The 19656-nt window shown below is 38.0% G+C and overlaps 1 protein-coding gene across 2 annotated transcripts in view; it reads right to left on the bottom strand.

The window, feature by feature from the left end:
- Positions 1–19395, bottom strand: part of LOC139122933 (uncharacterized) — a 55722-nt gene extending 36327 nt beyond the window's left edge. For both annotated transcript variants that reach the window (XM_070688811.1, XM_070688809.1), the window contains exons 1-2: positions 19281–19395; positions 10159–10242 (exon numbers count right to left, since the gene is read on the bottom strand). In XM_070688811.1, coding sequence (XP_070544912.1) covers positions 10159–10213 — 55 coding nt within the window. In that variant the 5' untranslated portion in view covers positions 10214–10242; positions 19281–19395. The remainder of the gene's footprint in view (positions 1–10158; positions 10243–19280) is intronic.
- Positions 19396–19656: the final 261 nt, after the last annotated feature.

Here is a 19656-nt window from a genome sequence, read left to right as displayed (position 1 = left end):
AAAAAAGCCATGCATACATAAGATTATTTATGTACTTAAGAAAATTAAAAAGCAGTACGTCTCATAAAAACGTATTGTAGATAATCAAAATATAATATGAACCACCAGCCGCTTTAACAGAAAGAGAGAAAATCAGAGAAAAAATTCGGCAGTGATGGCTCTAGACAAAAGTGGACATCATCTACTAAAAAACTAAATAAATAAATAAATAAAATAAAATAAAAATAAAAAAATAAAAAATGCCATGGACACAGCAAATACAAAAAAACGCGTGGGCCTGTGGAAAGAAAAAACAAATGAGCACTCGCCACAAGAAAAACGGAAAAAAAGAAAAAAACAAAAAAAACCCCGAGCACTCGCCACACAAAAAAAACCCAAACGCGCGAAATTACAATTAATTTATTCAAAAAACTCATGGTTCACGTTTCCTTCGATCGATGAATCCCCAACAGCCGGGAATTCGATCACCACATACTCCAATGTTTGACGAAATATTAATTGAGCATTTCAGTGATAACTTTGACATCTTGAATCCTAGCTCTGTTTGGCTGGGCCCAGCCAAGCAGAGCTACTTGAAACCGTACTTGATGAAGTGAAGTGCAATATCACCTAAAGAACGTCCAGGTTAACAGTGAATAGTTCCAGAGAGTCAAGTTAACTGAGCCAATTTGAGACAGTCCACAGTTCAGATCACGAGCGAGACGTACAACCACAGTCGTTTGGAGAGCTATTCAGCGCTGGACTATTCGCCCATAGACGAGAGTGTGCAGAAGCGAGAAATTTCTCGCTTCTGCACACTCGTCTATGGGGCGAATAGACCCAGCGCTGAATAGCTCTCCAAACGACTGTGGTACAACCCATGTCCTTCATAGCAACACTGCGAACATATGGATGCCTTAGGTGCGGTACGGCAGGGGGCTCACATGCAGGCCTTGCACCGAGCCGCTCTGTCATCGCCGTTATATGATATCTACACGGTTACGTTTGGTTCGATACATAGCGGCCAGCGTGTTGAGAGAACGTCCATCGTTTTTTCGTGTTCGACAAGACGAGCGACGCAACTATAAACTCGCACTATGATGCAACCGCAATCCCTCAGGACCGGCACAAGCCTAAGGGGAGAACCATTTGATTTCTGGGGGGGGGGTATGGAGGATTTTGAGAAAAAAAAATTGTCACCAGGTGAGAGAGAAGAAAAAAAAATTGATCCTGTCATGGCCTGAGAAAAAAAAATTGTCATAACAGACAGAAGTGAAAAAAAAATTGTCACAATGCACCAGAAATAAGCAAAATTTGGAAACCTTATTCTCATGTATTCTTTGCCGGCGCGCCGCCATAGGCGGCGCAAATGTTTTTACCACAAGCAATTCTTATGTTTTTTTCCCAGCACTTATGATATAAGCATGCACTACATAGGTCTACTTACACCTCAGTGCACTCAATGTTTTCCTTCCCTTTCCTGACCCAAGAAATCATATTTCAGGATTTCTGTTGCAATATTTCAATGGCATAGGCACTATCTAAAGGGGACTTTTGACTTCTGTAAATTGTGAAAATTTTAAAACACAAGACAGGAGTCAATAAACTAGTGTTAAAATCAATATAGTATTCTCTCAATATAAATATATAGGAAGATGTACAAGTTGACAATGAAAAATTGAGGAACAACAAATGTAATGAAATACAAGGGAGAGGGTCACTAAAAAAATTGAAAACTTCAGGGGCGTTACTCAAAATGTGGAAAGGAAGAAGGGGGACGGGTTACTCAATTTATTTCGGCGAAATAAATTGAAACTCCTCTCAGATTGCACCATTAAACACATCAATTTCCCAAAATTTCCAATATGAGAGGGGGAAACCCCCTCTCGTGCTCTCCCCCTTGAGGTGTTCTAACAGTTTCACTTAGTAAAAAAAAAATTAAAAAACACCTCTCAGATAGCACCAGACTGCACCATTGCACACATCAATATCTTAAACTTTCCATGCAAGATACGGGAAAGCCCCTGTGACACTTTCCCCCTAAGCCTCTCGCGTGTTCTCCCCCTGTACTTTAAAATTCTGCCCGGTCAGATATCCTAGTGAAAACCTTGTCATAATACCCATCCAAATTAAACAATATACTATATGGTTAGATACTGCGTGAGCTTTTATATCTTTATTTTATTGTGACTTGCAATTTCATTTTGATGGTTCACCTTTTTTGAACCATCATGAGATAACTGATGATAGTCTAGCAGAGTACATCAGGATTTCAAAGGTCTTTACTGTTAAATTGCTGTATTTTGTAAATTTTACAAATACATGTATTTGTATTTAACTTTTCTAAGTGGGGGGATCAGTCAAATTTAAGAGTTAGAGAGGGGAGTTACTCAAATTCATCATGGTTGACGGGGGGGGGTGTCACTTGAAATTTCTGAGTTTCAGGCCGTAAATAATTACGGCTCCCTTATATACAACGCATCACAAACTTGATGACAAAGAAAAAAAAATTTGCATTGCTACTCCATTTGAAAAAAAAATTGATGCAGCTCTGACAGTAGAAAAAAAAAATTGCTGTCACTGTGACAGGAAAAAAAATTTGCTCCCATACCCATTTCCTCCATACCCCCCCCCCCAAAAAAAAAAATCAATGGTTCTCCCCTAACGAGTGTGGCGAGAGTGTCCGGCCTTCGCAACCCCAGACACTCTCATTATACTCGCAGGGCTAGACCGGCACATACACGACATGTCGATCCCCACTGCAGAAAGCTTTATTTCCACACAGTCCAATATATGGAGCTACGGTATTTGTGCAGTAGCTTACTAGTATACATAGCTCTGGGTGCCAGGGCGGTGAGTTACCGGCGTTATACGGTCTGGCCGTGTAACGCCGGTAACTCACAGCCCTGCCACCCACAGCTACATTAATCAGTTATACAGAGAAATAGCGGCTGCTTGATCAGTGTTTGTCAAGTCGGGCGCGATCGCGTTCTACCACAGGGGCTCTTTCTCCTTGTTTATTTGTGTCTGTGTTTGTTTGTTTGTTTGTGTGTGTTTGTGTTTGTTTATTTGTTATGTTTAATAAAATAACAGCGAAAAGCTGTTTTGTTAATATTTGTCATTAAAGAGCAGTTTATTTATTTATTTGTTTGTTTGTTTGTTTGTTTATATTAATTACCGATGGTTAGGGTTAGGGTCAGGGTTAGGTTAGGGTTAGGGTTAGGTTAGGTTAGGGTCAGGGTTAGGGTTAGGTTAGGGTTAGGGTTAGGGTTAGGCTTATTCACTCCCTCTATATACTCAGACAAGGGGAGCAAGTGGGATTCCAACATCTGTATTTTCAAGTCAAGAAAAACACACCAAATAAATGCCGGACAATTGAAATATTGGGTTTGTGGCAGCATCATGTCCTGTACTTATCACACCTATCCTTTAATTCGATGGAAAGGGCAAAAATCGGCGATATTTAGCATCTTTCTCCTTTGATTCGTACAGTTTACAACGGCAAAACGTAAGTGTCACACTTTGGCGGGTTAGTACGTCAGTGAAATTCAAATTGGACCAATCAGATAGCTTGTTAGCCCTGCCTCGGCCCGAACTGGAGACGTTACCGTTGTGGGGCTCGAACCAGGATGATTTTATTTTGGCGCATTTTGCCATGTTCATTTTCCCTTTACGAATCGTCGACAACTTTGTATGCCGCAACATTCACTTTGGTCTTATGAGAAGAAGGTTCCACTAGAGTACTTCAACTATACATCTGTGCGAAACGCACTCATTTCCAATCAGTTCGTGAGATATACGAGCCTAAATGGAAAAAAAACATGAGCGTAAACCCGGAAGTAAACAAATACAGAGAGACGGTCGCCACGCCACGGTTGAATTTCCGCGGCTGGAAAAGTTGTTCTTGGTATTGGTTCAATTCTAATAGTTTTCTAGCTATCGAAAGTAAACTACGGGCAGTAACCTTCCAACTACGAACAATACTGTACTCGTCCGAGTATACTATAAGCCCCCGGTTCGGCAACACTGAACGGTGGTAAAAACTGTGGAGGGGCTCGAGCATCCCATTTTTTTCTGCCACGGTCGCTTAACTTATGCTAATTTATGCACGATTTTTTCAACTCCTCTGGATGTGTCTATCGCTTTCAAAATCAACTTTATCCAAATGTATTGATTACACAATCTCTGAATACAGAAGTGGCATTTTGGTAAAATTTCAGCGACGAAAAAAACCCAAACTTGAAACAAAGACGTCATGTACATGTAGTATGCTGCTGATCTGAGTGTATGTGAACTGGCATGGCATGCATATTGCCTACACGGAAAGGCAACTCAATATTCCTGTATCAAACCGTATACATCTTGTGAAAACAACAACATAGCAGTGATTGTAATAGTCACCAGGAAAAAAAGCTTCACAAATGAAAGGATAATTGCTTCAAACAAAAGCAACTGCATGTTCACATGAAAGCAGACATCGCGGCCGTCAATGAAAATAAACCATGGCAGACGTGTGTGAGACTATTCTATTTAGGCGACGGGGGTGAGCAGGGTCAAAGAATCAAGAAAGTACTGGAAAAACGTGTCATTTTCCTTACGTTGCTGTCAAGGGAACTCGAGTTTCCCATTGTTTTTACATCTTTTAATGGTTACTTTATTATTTTAAAGTATGATCCGTTGTCATGAACAGTGAATCAACGACTTTTTTGTTGCATTCTCGATATCTGCGAACACGTATTAGTCACAGGCACGACTGCATCTTGCTGTGGTATAGTCGCTTGAGAACTGGCGTTCGCGTATACTGCTGTGAGTCTAACAAGCTGCCTGATTGGTCCGATTTGAATTTCTCTGACGTACTAACCCGCCAAAGTGTGACACTTACGTTTTGCCGTACAAACTGTACGAATCAAATGAGAAAGATGCTAAATATCGCCGATTTTTGCCCTTTCCATCGAATTAAAGGATAGGTGTGGTAAGTACAGGACATGATGCTGCCACAAACCCAATATTTCAATTGTCCGGCATTTATTTGGTGTGTTTTTCTTGACTTGAAAATACAGATGTTGGAATCCCACTTGCTCCCCTTGTCTGAGTATATAGAGGGAGTGAATAAGCCTAACCCTAACCCTAACCCTAACCCTAACTTAAGCCTAACCCTAACCCTAACCCTAACCCTAACTTAAGCCTAACCCTAACCCTAACCATCGGAAATACGTATCAACAAACAAACAAACAAACAAACAAACAAATAATAAACAAAATAAACAAATAAACTGCTCTTTATTGACAAATATTAACAAAACAGCTTATCGCTGTTATTTTATTAAAAATAACAAATAAACAAACACAAACATACACACAAACAAACAGACACAAATAAACAACAAGCCCGTGTACCCTGTGGTTCTACATGTACTACTGAAAACGTTGCCTCGAATCTAAACGGAGTGTTTTAGCCTGAGTATTTTTTCCTTTGCCACACTCCGTTTAGAGGCTAAACCCACGGTTACACGTGGTTCGATACATAGCGGCCGCCGCGTGCAATTTTACTATGCAACTATGCATACCCACACGGCGGCCGCTATGTATCGAATCACACACGTAACCGTGGGCTAGCGGCTAGCCATCGTTTTATTGGGGTAGGACTCCATGGCTTTGGCACAGACTGTCTATGGTTTGGGAGAGGCGGCCCTACACTGTACAGCGAGGGGATCGCTGGTCGCCGGCGCGGCGTGTACTGTACTAGCGACGGGACCGCCGGCCGCTAGCTTACCATCTCAAGGGGGTACATTGAGGCACGCCATGAGCGAGGGGACCGCTGGCAGCCGACGAACCACCACGAATGTTTTGTCCACTTGTAACTGTTTAATATAGAATGGGACGTGTCGGTAACTTGGACGTCCATGAGATGATATTGAAGACTAGAAGCTGAGAGTCATCGCTGAAATGCCCAAAATATCTTGTCCAACATCCGAATGTGATGATCCAAAACCCTCTGGCACTAAACTCTAACAATCAGATTGAGAATTATTCAATTTACATGTTTGGCTTTTTCTGCGGGGTGTCCCACTCTAAATTCTTTTCTCGAACGGGCCTCTTTTTTCTACTGTTTTTCTTTCTTTTTTGGGGGGTAACCTCGTTTTCGTTTTCGTTTTTTTTGTTTTGTTTTTTGTAACCTCGTTTTGGTTTTTTTCAAGCTGACCTCGTTTTGGTTTCTTTTCAGCCTCAACGCCAGCGCGATCTCGGTCGACTTTTCAGTTGTGATTTTCTTTCTTTTTTTAGTCAGACCTGATGGTGGTTCGCTTTGTTTTTTGTAGTAGTGAAAGTACTATTTTTGGTTTTGTTTTTAAGCATTTCAATATTTTTTTTGTGTGTGCTTGATTTTTTTTTTACTTTTTTCCTTTATAATCAGCATTCATTGCACCTTTATATCAAATACACGTGTATGTACGTCAATAAGTATGGGATTGTATTTTCAAATTTTTGCAAACACTAGTTTATCTTCTCATTACGGTTTAAAGGGTATTTTTACAATTAAGTATTACATAACATTCTCCCCTTTTTTGCAATAATACTTTTCTCGTTTATTTTCTTCCGTAATTCCATCGAATTTTTATTTCAATCGAGAACGACGGTTGCACGTCATCTTTATCTGTACAGACACATTCAAATATTTATTGACACATATTTTCAAATGAATGTTATTTTTGTGAAAAAGTACATTAATAAAATAAAATGATATGGACGAAAGAAATTTTTTCTTTATTATTCATACACGTTTAAGACTTTATTTAGAAAGAAAATTTGACAGTTTATTTTTACTCTATGATGATAAATATTTTTGAAACATTTGGCGCGCCGTAGTTACGGTACGGCGCGCCAAATGTTTCAAAAATATTTATCGATTCAGTGCAAAAATAAACTGTTTTTCTCAATTGAAATAAAAATTCGGTCTCATTAGGAAGGAAATAAGTAAGAAAAGTATAATTAAAAATCCAAATACAGAAATTTCATTTAATACTTCATTTTAACTTGAGAATATTCTTTAAAGCGTAACTAGGAAATAAACAATTTTCAATGATTTGAAAAAGTCATAAATCCATACTTATCACACATACACACGTATAATAGTTCGCGTAAAGGTGCAATGAGTGCTGATTTTACAAAACAAAAAAAGGAAATATGTTATACAGTGGTACGTACACAAAAATCACAAGAAAATCACTAAAAACCACTACTATCACTCCGAAAAAAATTACAAAAAATTAAAATGTGAACCACATACAGAAAATCATTATAAAAGTCAGACAAAAAAAAGCCATGCATACATAAAATTATTTATGTACTTAAGAAAATTAAGAAGCAGTACGTCTCATAAAAATCGTATTATAGATAATCAAAATATAACATGAACCACCAGCCGCTTTGACAGTAAAGAGAGAAAATCAGAGAAAAAATCGGCAGTAATGGCTCAAGACAAAAGTGGACATCATCTACCAAAAAAAATAATAAAATAAAATAAAAATTAAAAAAAAAAATGCCATGAACACAACAAATACAAAAAACGCGTGGGCCTGTGGAAAGTAAAAAACAAATGAGCACTTGCCACAGCAAAAAAAAGAAAGAAAAAAAAAAGAAAAACGAGCACTCGCCACAGAAAAAAAAACCAAAACGCGTGAAATTACAATTAATTTATTCAAAAAACTCATGCTTCACGTTTCCTTCGATCGATGAATCCCCAACAGCAGACTACAATGTTCAAGTTGACGAAATATTAATTGAGCATTTCAGTGATAACTTTGACATCTTGAAACCTAGCTCTGTTTGGCTGGGCCCTGCCAAGCAGAGCTACTTGAAACTGTACTTGATGAAGTGAAGTGGGCAATATCACCTACAGAAAGTCCAGGTTAACAGTGAATAGTTCCAGAGAGTCAAGTCAACTGAGACAATTTCAGGCAGTCCCCAGTTAAGATCACGAGCGAGACGTACAACCCATGACCCTTCATAGCAACACTGCAAAAATATGGATGCCTTAGGCGCGGTACGACAGGGGGCCTACTGCAGCTATGCAGGCCTTCCACCGAGCCGCTCTGTCATCGCCGTTACATGATTTCTACACAGTTACGTGTGGTTCGATACATCGCGTTCAAATGCCATGATAATAAACCACCTCGTTGTTTGGTATAATTCCTCGTCTATCCTCAAAGATCACCCAAATCATGAAAAATGAATAATTATGAAGAAATCTGCCGTGTGTAGAGAGAATGTCCATCGTTTTCCATGGTCGCGACATGACGAGCGACGCGCGCAATGCAACCGCGATCCCTCAGGATCGGCACCCAAGCCTTACGAGTATGGCGAGAGTGTCCGGCCTTCGCAACCCCAGACACTCTCACTGTACTCGCAGGGCTAGACCGGCACATACAAGACATGTCGATCCCCATTGCTGAAAGCTTTATATTCACACAGTCCAATATATGGAGCTACGGTATTTGTGCAGTTGCCTATATACATAGCTCTGGGTGGCAGGGCTGTGAGTAGCCCTGCGTACAGGTCTGTGTGTTCCCGGCGTTATACGGCCTCCACCACAGTAGTGGAGGCCGTATAACGCCGGGAACACACAGACCTGTACGCAGGACTAGGCAGTGCGCTACCGGCGTTACACTAACTCACAGCCCTGCCACCCAGAGCTACAGTATACAGAGAAATAGCGGCTGCTTGATCAGTGTTTGTCAAGTCGGGCGCGTTCGCGTTCTGCATGCACGAGTGAAAACGTTGCCTCGAATCTGAACGGAGTGTTTAGCCCGAGTATTTTTGCCTTTGCCACACTCCGTTCAGAGGCTAAACCCGCGGTTACGTGTGGTTCGATGCATAGCGGCCGCTGCGTGGTATGCAATTTTACTATGCATACCCACACGGCGGCCGCTATGTATCGAACCACACGTAACCGTGGGCTAGTGCTAGCCATCGTTTGTTTCTGTCTATGGTTTGGGAGAGGCGGCCCTACACTGTACAGCGAGGGGATCGCTGGTTGCCGGCGTGTACTGTACTAGCGACGGGACCGCCGGCCTCTGGCTTACCACCTCGAGTGTATATTGAGGCACGCCATGAGCGAGGGGGCCGCTGGCAGCCAACGAACCACCACGAGTGTTTTGTCCACTTGTAACTGTTTAATATATAATGGGACGTGTCGGTAACTTGGACGTCCATGAGATGATATTGAAGACTAGAAGCTGAGAGTTATCGCTGAAATACCCCAAATATCTTGTCCAACATACGAGTGTGATGATCCAAAACCCTCTGGCATTAAACTGTAACAATCATGACGTTGACAATTATTCAATTTTCATGTTGGGCTTTTTCTGCGGGATGTCCCACTCTGTTTTCTTTTCTCGAACGGGCCTCTTTTTTTTCTACTGAGTTGTTTTTTTTTGGTTTTTTTTTTTGGTAACCTCGTTTTGGGGTTTTTTTTTGTAACCTCGATTTGGTTTTTCCAATCTGACCTCGTTTTGGTTTCTTTACAGCCTCAACGCCGGCGCGATCTCGGTCGACTTTTCATTTGTGAAGCTCTTTCTTTTTTTAGTCAGACCTGATGGTGATTCATTTTGTTTTTTGGTAGTAGTGCAAGTACTTTTTAATCATTTCAACATTTTTTGTGTGTGTGCTTGATTTTTTTTTGCTTTTCCCTTATAATCAGCGTTCATTGCACCTTTACATCAAATACACGTGTATGTGTACGTCAATAAGTATGGGAGTGTGGTATTTCCAAATTTTTGCAAACAGTTTATCTTATCATTACGATTAAAGAATTTTACAATTAAGCATTACATAACATACTGCTCTTTTTTGCAGTAATATTTTTCTCGTATATTTTCTTCCGTAATGCCATCGAATTTTTATTTCAATCGAGAAAGACGGTTGCACGTCATCTTTATCTCTACAGACACATTCAAATATTTAATGACACATATCTGCAAATGAGTGCTATTTTTATGAAAATGTACATTAATAAAATGCAATGATAGACGAAAGAACTTTTTTCTTTATTATTCATACACGTTTAAGACTTCTTTTAGAAAGAAATTTGACAGTTTATTTTTACTCTATGACGATAAATTTTTTGAAACATTTGGCGCGCCGTAGTTTATAGACAATCTCAAATAAGGAGTGCAGACTTACTGGCGGCAACACCCACGAGTATCGCCCAGCATATGATTAATAAAGACGTGACCATCTATTTGGAGACCTGTGTAATGACTTGCTCTGTGAAATAAGAAAACAACGTTCATAAGTAATAGAGGATGCCTTTTCACATCAGTGAAAATCGGGCGAGCACAAAAATCGATTACTTTTAATCGATGGCAATTTATACTCTAATTAGCATAAATTATGCAAGCAACAACAACATGTCAACATGCAAGCAGCAACAACATGTCAACAAAATACTATCAACTCTCGCTATTACCAAACAGTATCTATGTGCCTCATTCTATATCAACCCGTTTTGTCATTCTTGACGAAAACGCCGAAAATCATGGGTTCATTAAAATATGCAAATTAGCAAATTGATTTAGATTTCGCCACTGAATAGCTGTCATTTGAGTTCTCATACCCTTGTGCTATCAGCAATTGTAGTGAGTCCCATCATTTTTGCGGAAAAAATATGTGACCAGTAAGCTTTAACATGTGATTAAGTGACACTGATATACGCTTAGGTAAGTAATGTCAATATACTTTGGTACTGCACTTTATTATTAACGAACATCATCATGGATGCCTTCTTTTTATTTAAAGATAATGTTAATACATGATCAGATGTTTTCCGTATTGGATTAGACGTCGTCAACATATGATTATGTAATGTCTATATATGACGCGATGTGCGTACGCCATTATTTGTATGTGTAATGCCTTTATTAGGGTGTCAAACGTCATTATTTGATGAGGATTAGCGTATTCATTCTGTCAGGTCGATTAAGCGCACTGAGTCACATGTGTTTTGCTCGGTCCCCCGAGTTTTTGCGGACTACAACACTCAATAGGACGGACAGGATTTTGACATAGGAACCCCTGTTACAACCGATAACGTAGTAATGAACCGATAACGTATCAAACCCGATAACGTAGTAAAAATTTGTCGATAACGTAATAAATCAACCGATAAAGTAGTAACGAACCGATAACGTATTAAATTCTTCTAACCGATAAAGTAGTAAAAAATTACCGATAACGTAGTAAATTTTCCTAACCCTTAACGTATCGACAAATTTACCGATAACGTATCAATGAACCAATAACGGATTGAATCAACTGATAAAGTAGAAAAGTCAACCAATACCGCATCAAAATAACCAATAACGTATCAATTAACTGACTATATTTGATTAAGCGATTCGTAAGGAGCGATAGATCGATCGATTTATAGATCGATATTAGATAGGTAGATGGATAGATAGATAGATAGATAGATAGATAGATAGATAGATAGATAGATAGATAGATAGATAGATAGATAGATAGATAGATAGATAGATTAATAGGGAAATCCATGTATAGATAGACAAATCGATCGATAGATAAATTGATGGCAGATCGATCGATAGAACGAATGATCTATCAATTCAATAGAAAAATAGTTCAATTAATCGATAGATCGCTCGATCGATTCGATAAATTGGCCAATAGATAGATAGATAGATAGATAGATAGATAGATAGATAGATAGAGCGATTTGTTATCACATCGTCTCGTACTCAATTTCTTTTCTTCTATTTATTTTTCCGTTTAGAGTAAATTGTTACAAATTTCTGCGGCAAGGCAATTGTGTTTCGACTGTTTTTATGGTAGTACGAACGACTAAGTTGATCTGAATTTTGTTAAACTACTGGGAAAGGTTTAGGGAGTTGTTTCTAGTCTTGCTATAGTAGCTATACTGTTTAGTTCTAGTTGGGTAAAATTCAAAGAGAGAGTATAAGTACTGATGAAACAAAAGCAGGGGAATAGGCGGCTGTTGGTTTACACAGAGAACCCTGCCGAGAAAGAAAACGATTATGTGTATGTATCGGCAACAATTCAGACAGAAAGTATGGTTGTAATAGCAAGATTAGAAGCAACTTTCCAAACCCATTCCAGTAGTGTAGCAACATTTAGATCAAGTTAGCCGTTAGCGCTGCAACACACATTATACAGGCAAGTCGTGGGAATACTTTACTTTGCATATACCGTATTCCTCCGATTCTAATTTTTATGCCAATGATCTTTTGATTCACGCAATAGACAACTCAAACTTTGTGATATCGGCTCATTGCCATGCTGTGTAGATACTGGAAGTTGAATCTGTACAAGTATAAATTAATGGAGATCCACAAGTTTTGAAATATAACGTATTTGCCATACCTTCTTTTACTAAACAATACGATAGCAATAAATCTTTGTATTTCGTGAATAGATAATCACCACGAAACTTTGTACAACAAGTACGTTCCCCAGCAGCAGCTAGCTCCTCATTGCGTGGCCACAAAGGTCAGACAATAAGTAAAGGGAAAGTCCCTAGAGTTCCGCTGGCTGTGATTGGTCAATTTACGCAATAGGTCAAAGGTGTCAGTGCATGAGGTCAAGGTAAGTTTCTGTTCAGTGGGATGGTGTCCGTCCGATGTTTTCTATGTACGATTTTCATTTACCGTAATCCTTAAAATAATCGATCAATTACACGTCGTGAGTTTTATTATTTTGCTCCTAGTTTCAAAAAGTCTAACCGTATCTCGAAACGAAATGTGATCTTACGAACAGGCAGGCTCGAACAGGTGAAGTGTTGAAGCATCGGCTGGCCGAGACAACAGATTACTGCGCCAATCTACTTATTTGATGTATTGAATTTTTGGCAATAAACCCTGAAGTTTTTTTTTTACTTGTGTCGATGACCGAAATGTCTCTTGATGTGGAATTCAGTCATCTATGATCAACTGTTCGGCATATGGTACGAACATGGACGTTTTTGTTGTAACTGTAAGTGTACAAGGCCGTTTATGAAGTTGGGTATTTTTCCCTCGCAAGACTTCGAAAGAAGCGTGCATAATCTTGAAAATCTGTTACACTATCGTTCTACTCATTGCTGGGACTAGTTCAGGAAAAAGACACACACAAGCACGAAATGCCATTCAAACAATAAATACCTTCATTACATGAGAAAAACTACAAAATTGATGAAACATATTAACGGAAGAAATTCAAAGAATTTTCAGTTCATGCGCGGAAGAAACTTTGGATATCGCGTTTCGTTTGTCGATATAATTGCCCTCTTCATCGAAGTCAAACCCGTCGAAGTCGATATCGTCATCTAGTCTTTTTGAAAGATTTTACGATACCAATGATATTTCTATTTTCACTGATTGCTTATACGGTAAAGTTGAATGTAAGAGAAAACTTGCACCTCTTCACAATGATCACAAAAGAACGTGATAGAAATCTGTTGAAGAAATCTTTTTTTTACTTTAATGGTAAATTTTAACGTAAGAGAAAACGTGCAGCTATTCACAATTATCACAAAGGATAACTTACCTGATAGAAAACTGTTGAGACAAATTTTTAAAAGCACACCAGTTAAAGAACAACTTTTTCATGTGCCGTAGTCTTTTGCCTCAGTAATATGAAAAGAGTGTAAAAGTTGAGCGAAGCAAGTTCAAAGCTCTTGTCATTCACACGTCCCAAATTTCTATTGATAACCGCGACAAAAGGATTTCCCGACATCGCCACAAGATCCTATAAAAATGCGTCGATTTATCGAAGGCTTTATTTTCTGACAAGTCATAAGACAGTGCACGATCGTCATGGGCAAGAAAAAAGTAATTATTAAACAGATTATCGCTGTCGGCATGCCTAACTACCGTCGCAATCAGGTAGAACTTGGTTTGCCGTATGAACTTCGCTGAGATGCAGACAACATACACGATCGAAATGCTGTAGCCGTTGTTCAAGATGGTTGCAAAGTTGAAAGTTTGAAGCGAGCCCTCAGCACGGATATACCGGGCACGGTTTACTTTCGAACATCTATCGTAACTTGTCAGTCAACAAAAAATACTACTTGAAGGCGAAGAAGAAAGCATTCATCCATTCCAAGAGTTGGCCTGGCACAGAAATGTCACGTCGGTTTTTTGGCAAATGATGCGGCTGTACCTCTGCTAAAGCAATCAGTCCGAGGTACTGTTTTCACCGTACATATTCACTAAAACAGACCAAATCAAGCCGCTGACCATGAAACGGCCCCTTTAAGGGCCACAACAGTCTCCAAAAAGAGAACTACTGTGATTATCACAAAACATTTTTTAAAGTAATCAGGTCAGCTACAAAACAGAAGACCTTTTTTCCTTCTGGACTGTTTTTGGCTTTAGCACACTGTAAAAATAGCGGACGCTAGACGCGTCTTTACGCGTTCAAAATGTACGTGTCGGTGTTCAAATTTGAACGGCTAGTGTTCATATTGTTAACACTAGTGTTCATATTATTAACAATGGTGTTCTAAACCTGAACACGTAGTGTTAACAACCATCTCCTTCAAGTGTTCAAAAACTCAGCATCACAGAAATTTTACAATACTGTGAAACAATTACCAATCTTTTGGGTTTTTTTACTTTACAATGGCTATATTAAATTTACTACTGCCTCGCTGTCCGGCAAACGTACACGGATTTTGGTGTAACGAATTTCCCACTAAATGAAAAAATATTTCCGGTCTAAAATTGCTGAAAGCATGTTTTTTCTAAAAAAGAAAGTATAGAAAATAATTTTATACGTTTATTACGTGTTGAAATTTTGAAAATTTGAAAAGAAAATCAGAAAACCATCATGAACGTTTCAATTTTAACATCGGCGTGCAAGAGGCGTTCTATTTCTAAACACTTGGTGTTCAAGTTTGGTGCTTTTTCCTATCCCATGATGCATCAAAACGGAAGTTGCGACATTTTCTTGTAAGCGCACCCTGAAGTCGTGATCGTGCTGAAGCAAGACCAAAAAGGGTAAGTTTTCTCTCCAAAATAGTTAAAGGTATTAGATTTTGAAGCATCTGTATTAATATCCTTCGAAATTAATCGCATTGTACTTTGAAATGGCTTAACTACGTGAAGAAACCTTTTTTCTTTTAGTGGCTGGTATACCAACAACAAGCTATGAATACGCAGTGGTACTTTGGCCATGGCCTATCGATCGATCTCACTCGGGTCAAGGGTCATTGCAACACAACTGTAGCGATAACCCTTGACCTGAGCGCGATCGATACGCCTTGCATAGTACCGCTGCGTAATCACAGCTAACACGTCTTTTAGTAGAGACAATTGCATGTAAAAAATCAATTAAACATTGTAGAGTATACAATGTATTGTTTCAGCATAGGAGAGATTGTTTTTTTTATTTTAATCAGTTGATGACAAGAAGAAGCCAATATTTTGTAACAGTATTGAAAAGAGGCACTGTATATGAAAGTATCCCCATTTCCTTAAACTAATCAGCTCCTTGTCTTTCATTTAAAGTCTCATCTCGCCATATTACCTATTGTTGCATTTTTTCAGGATGTAAAAAGTTGGATATAACTGAAAATCGAAGAGTTGTTACAGAAGCTGGCGGTACAGATAATGAAGAAGATTAGTGTACAGGTAGCTGTCTGGAAACAAGCTTGAGAACCTCAGTTCATCTCTAATGTAGATTTAAACTTCCGAGGGTCAGTAACTGAATTTTGATAAGTTTCTAAATTTTTTTTCTGAATGAATCTAAGCTTTGGTAGCATGCTATGATCAACTAAATGTTGCCGGAGGATAAGCTTTCACAGACGTGTAGTCTCCTTTATCAGATGCAAGGGTGGAATGAAAAATAATAGCTGAAAGCGACAGAAAATTCAGAGTAATAAAATGTCCACTCCGACAGAATTACTGAATTTTCTGAAATTTTCACTCTGAATTTTCTGTCACTTACTGCTTCAATTTTTCATTCCCCCTTGCATCTGATAAAGGAGACTTCACGTCTTTGGAAGGTTATGCCCTTTTAACATTTAGTTGATCATAGCATGCTACCAAACCTAAGAGAATTTTGTATTGTGGCTCAACACGTCTCTTGTTCTTAGCAACTGGTTTTTAGCTTTGCCGTCAGCTAAATAGGTGGATGTGTAGCATTGCCCTCAAATTTGTACATCCCAAAGTTTTTCTTCAAAACAGCCTGTACGAATTCTTTAATATTTGGATTACAGGTCCCCAGGGATTACCCTAATCACATATGTTCAAATTATGATGAACTGTGCAAATTTATATTTTTGATGCTAATTTTGCTATTTTTGGCAAAAATCTTCTTCTCTTTTACTGACATCTTCAATATTTGGTAAACATGTCCCTAAGAATGACCCTAGTCAAATTTTTGCTAGTTGTGATGAAATATTCAAATTTGTATATTTCATGGCAATTTTCGTCATTTTTGGTCTAAGAATCTTTAAAAATCTTCTTCAAAACTACTAATTGAACAGCTTTGATATTTGAGACATAGATCTCTACTGATAGCCTTTTTCAGATTGTTCAAATTATGCAGAAATTTGGAACTTTGTATTTTTGAGAAATTAAAGACATTTCAGACATGTTTAAGATATGAGGGATTACCAGGATGTGATATATATACGTTATGATGAAATCTACATTTTTTTTATTTTAAGGGTGAATTTTACAATTTTTGGCAAAAACATTTGTATAAAAATTAATAGCAAGGTACACCAGAATTTGAAAGGTCTTTACGAGTATATTTTTAATTTCTGAGAAGTAGATTTTTGAAATGACACCGATTTATTTCATTGTTTATTGAAAGATATTACAAACAAACTAACCTTTTTGTTTATGAAGGACTTTGTTGGACAAGGAAAAAGGTTTTACCCTGCCAAGGACCAATTTTCCCCACTTTCTGCATGTTGTGCCTTACTGTGACACTTTGACAACTTGACATGTTGTGTTTACTTTAATGTGGACAACTATATGCCATGTGCACTAGAGAAGCCTTGACTAACTTTTTTTTCTTCAAAATTTACAATTGTCTATACAAGAGGAAATGTCTTTAAGAAACCATCTTACTACAATGAAGTATGCATTCCATACATATATGTGTTTTCAACACAATAAGTAAGCCAAATTTTGAGCTTTTTCAGATGATTTTTTGTACATTTTAAACAAGTATGAACCTAAAAACGCAATCCACAATATTTAAGTAAAACCTGTTTTGTATTTGTTCATTTTTTGTAAAACGATCTACAGTGTTCATGGGGATTTTTATTGCTTATGCTTTTGATAGGAGGGTGTTAACACCGTTGGTAGTTTCCTATGACAAACTTTACATACAAATTGGCAATGTTTATTTGCCTACTTTACAGTAAATTATTGTATTTACTCTAGAAATGTTTTGTGTATTTTTAGAATAAAATAATTTTACTGTATACCAGTGGTTTGTAATGTTATTTCAAGGCTTGAACAACCCCTGAATGCCCAAAATTAAAAGTGTTCAACAAGCGCGCATTATGTTCTAGCCTTTAACACACTTATCGTTGAACGCGTTCAAAAAGTGTTACAGCCCTTTGAACGCGTAAATGCGTTCAATTTTTTGAACACATTTCATGTGCAACGTGTGTTCAGATATGGAACACTGTGGTGTTCAATATAATGTCTGATGAACACGTAGCGTTCAAAATCTGCACACGTGTGTTAAAAAATTGAACGTTGGTTGAACACGTAGTGTTAAATTTCTGAACGTCTAGACGCGTTCAAAAAGTGTTACAAAAAGGCGTTTAATTGGTGTTCTATCCTTTTACACTTAACTTTACAGTGCAGACCAATTGCAATACAGCAATCACCAACAGCCAACATCGCAAAGTTCCCACACATATTTGAAACGTCACCAGTAGAAGTAATTGCGTATCAGTGATTAACCAAAGAATATTAATGATTTATTCGTAGAGTTGACGATTTTTCATGTTATCGAAAAGCTACATTGAGTGTATTTGAAAACGTAAGCATATCAGTGATTAATATGCAGGAACCTAATATAAATGTATGTGTGAACAGTGGTTTAAGCGTTTTTTTTCTATCAGCACTATATTATATACGACTACTCAATAATTTTGCAATGTCTTCGTAATCCTACTTCAAATAAGATGGACTTGACGTGAATCACGACAGAAAGGATAAAAATGAAAGAAAAAGCAATATGTTGTCTACAAAATCTTTTGACTTAGCTTGCTTACAGGAGTAACTTGCAAAATTAATGAATTTTGATTATAAGGAATTCAATTGAACAATAATAATGAGTCCAGATTTACCTGTAATTCAGTCCCACAATTAGAGTTACATTGTAAGGACTTATTGCCATTTTGATATACTGACGTTGTAAGTAACGAAATTTTATAATCGCCACGTATTTTTGCGGTTTTTTTGCGTTTTATTTCCTCATGAACAGAAAAAAAGGTTGATGCAGCAGGTCTGAATTGACGCGCGCGAGGATGAGAAACAAACCTTTTATTTTTCTTGGCCTAAAGACATTTCTCATCATAATTTGACATAACCTTACAATATAAACAAATTACCATTAATAATGTTGACAATACCCATATAACTATATGAAAATTGTTTCCTAATCAAATGTTTTCTAATCTTATGTCGACGTTACCTTGTAAAATGTGATATCTAAATGTATAGTGATGTATGAAGGTGCGAATATATTGGCACTGCGTTACAGTATAGAGACTGATCTCATCACGTACAGCAAGGAAACCCATAAGGCAGTAATAGGTTCCAGACATAATGATCACAACGATCACAACGATATGCCATTGTCTCAACAGAATAAATTGTCATAATCTTCTCAGCAAAGGGAAATGCGCCATTTCTTTGCACCACAAACGTTGTAATGTTTTTGCCGGCGTACTTGCATATGTGCAATCGCTGTGCTCATAAGCTTACGGCCCATTAAAATTATCTAGGTCACGCATGCAATTACGCCATTAGAAATAACTAACACAGTGTGGCAGAAATATTGAATCATGTCTACAAATGGTCGAATTTACATGATGATATCATGAAAACCACGGTTGAAAGTCAGGCGTTATCGGCGAAAATACGATGAACGACATTGACAACAAATAACGTCACGTACAGAGATAATGCTGAAATACGAATTCGCATAACAAAGGTGGGGCCGTGTGTAAATTCCACGTCGCCCTCAAGAGTGTCTGCTTGTAAAATGTACAGTAGGCCTAAATGTAGCATAATCTAAAAGACCATTATACTCACACTTTTTCTCCGTCGATAGCCGAAAAAATATATCACCATCTGTGTTCAAATATCAGAGCTGAAATTCCACTGTTGTTGCGTACAAGCATACGCCATCGTAATTGTCAACAAAACGATAACGAAACAGCGTTATTTTTAAATCTTGGAAATAACCGGGGAAAGAACCGATGATGCCGTGCCATACTATGTGAAAAAGCGCATGCGCACATATAGTTGGTCTAATGATAATAATAATAAAAAATAATAATATTTATTATACATCTATTATCGAGAACAATATAATTTTGCGTGTGCTAAAAAAGCCGTACGGAACGCCCGTTCGTAACACGTACGGTTTCAAGGCGCCCCATCCCTTGCGAACCCCATAAATGGTAAT

Source organism: Ptychodera flava, chromosome 22 (assembly GCF_041260155.1).
Source record: "Ptychodera flava strain L36383 chromosome 22, AS_Pfla_20210202, whole genome shotgun sequence".
In the NCBI taxonomy this organism is placed as follows: Eukaryota; Metazoa; Hemichordata; class Enteropneusta; family Ptychoderidae; genus Ptychodera; species Ptychodera flava.
The sequence above is the reverse complement of the archived record's forward strand: the minus strand, read 5'-3'. Positions and strand labels throughout refer to the sequence as shown.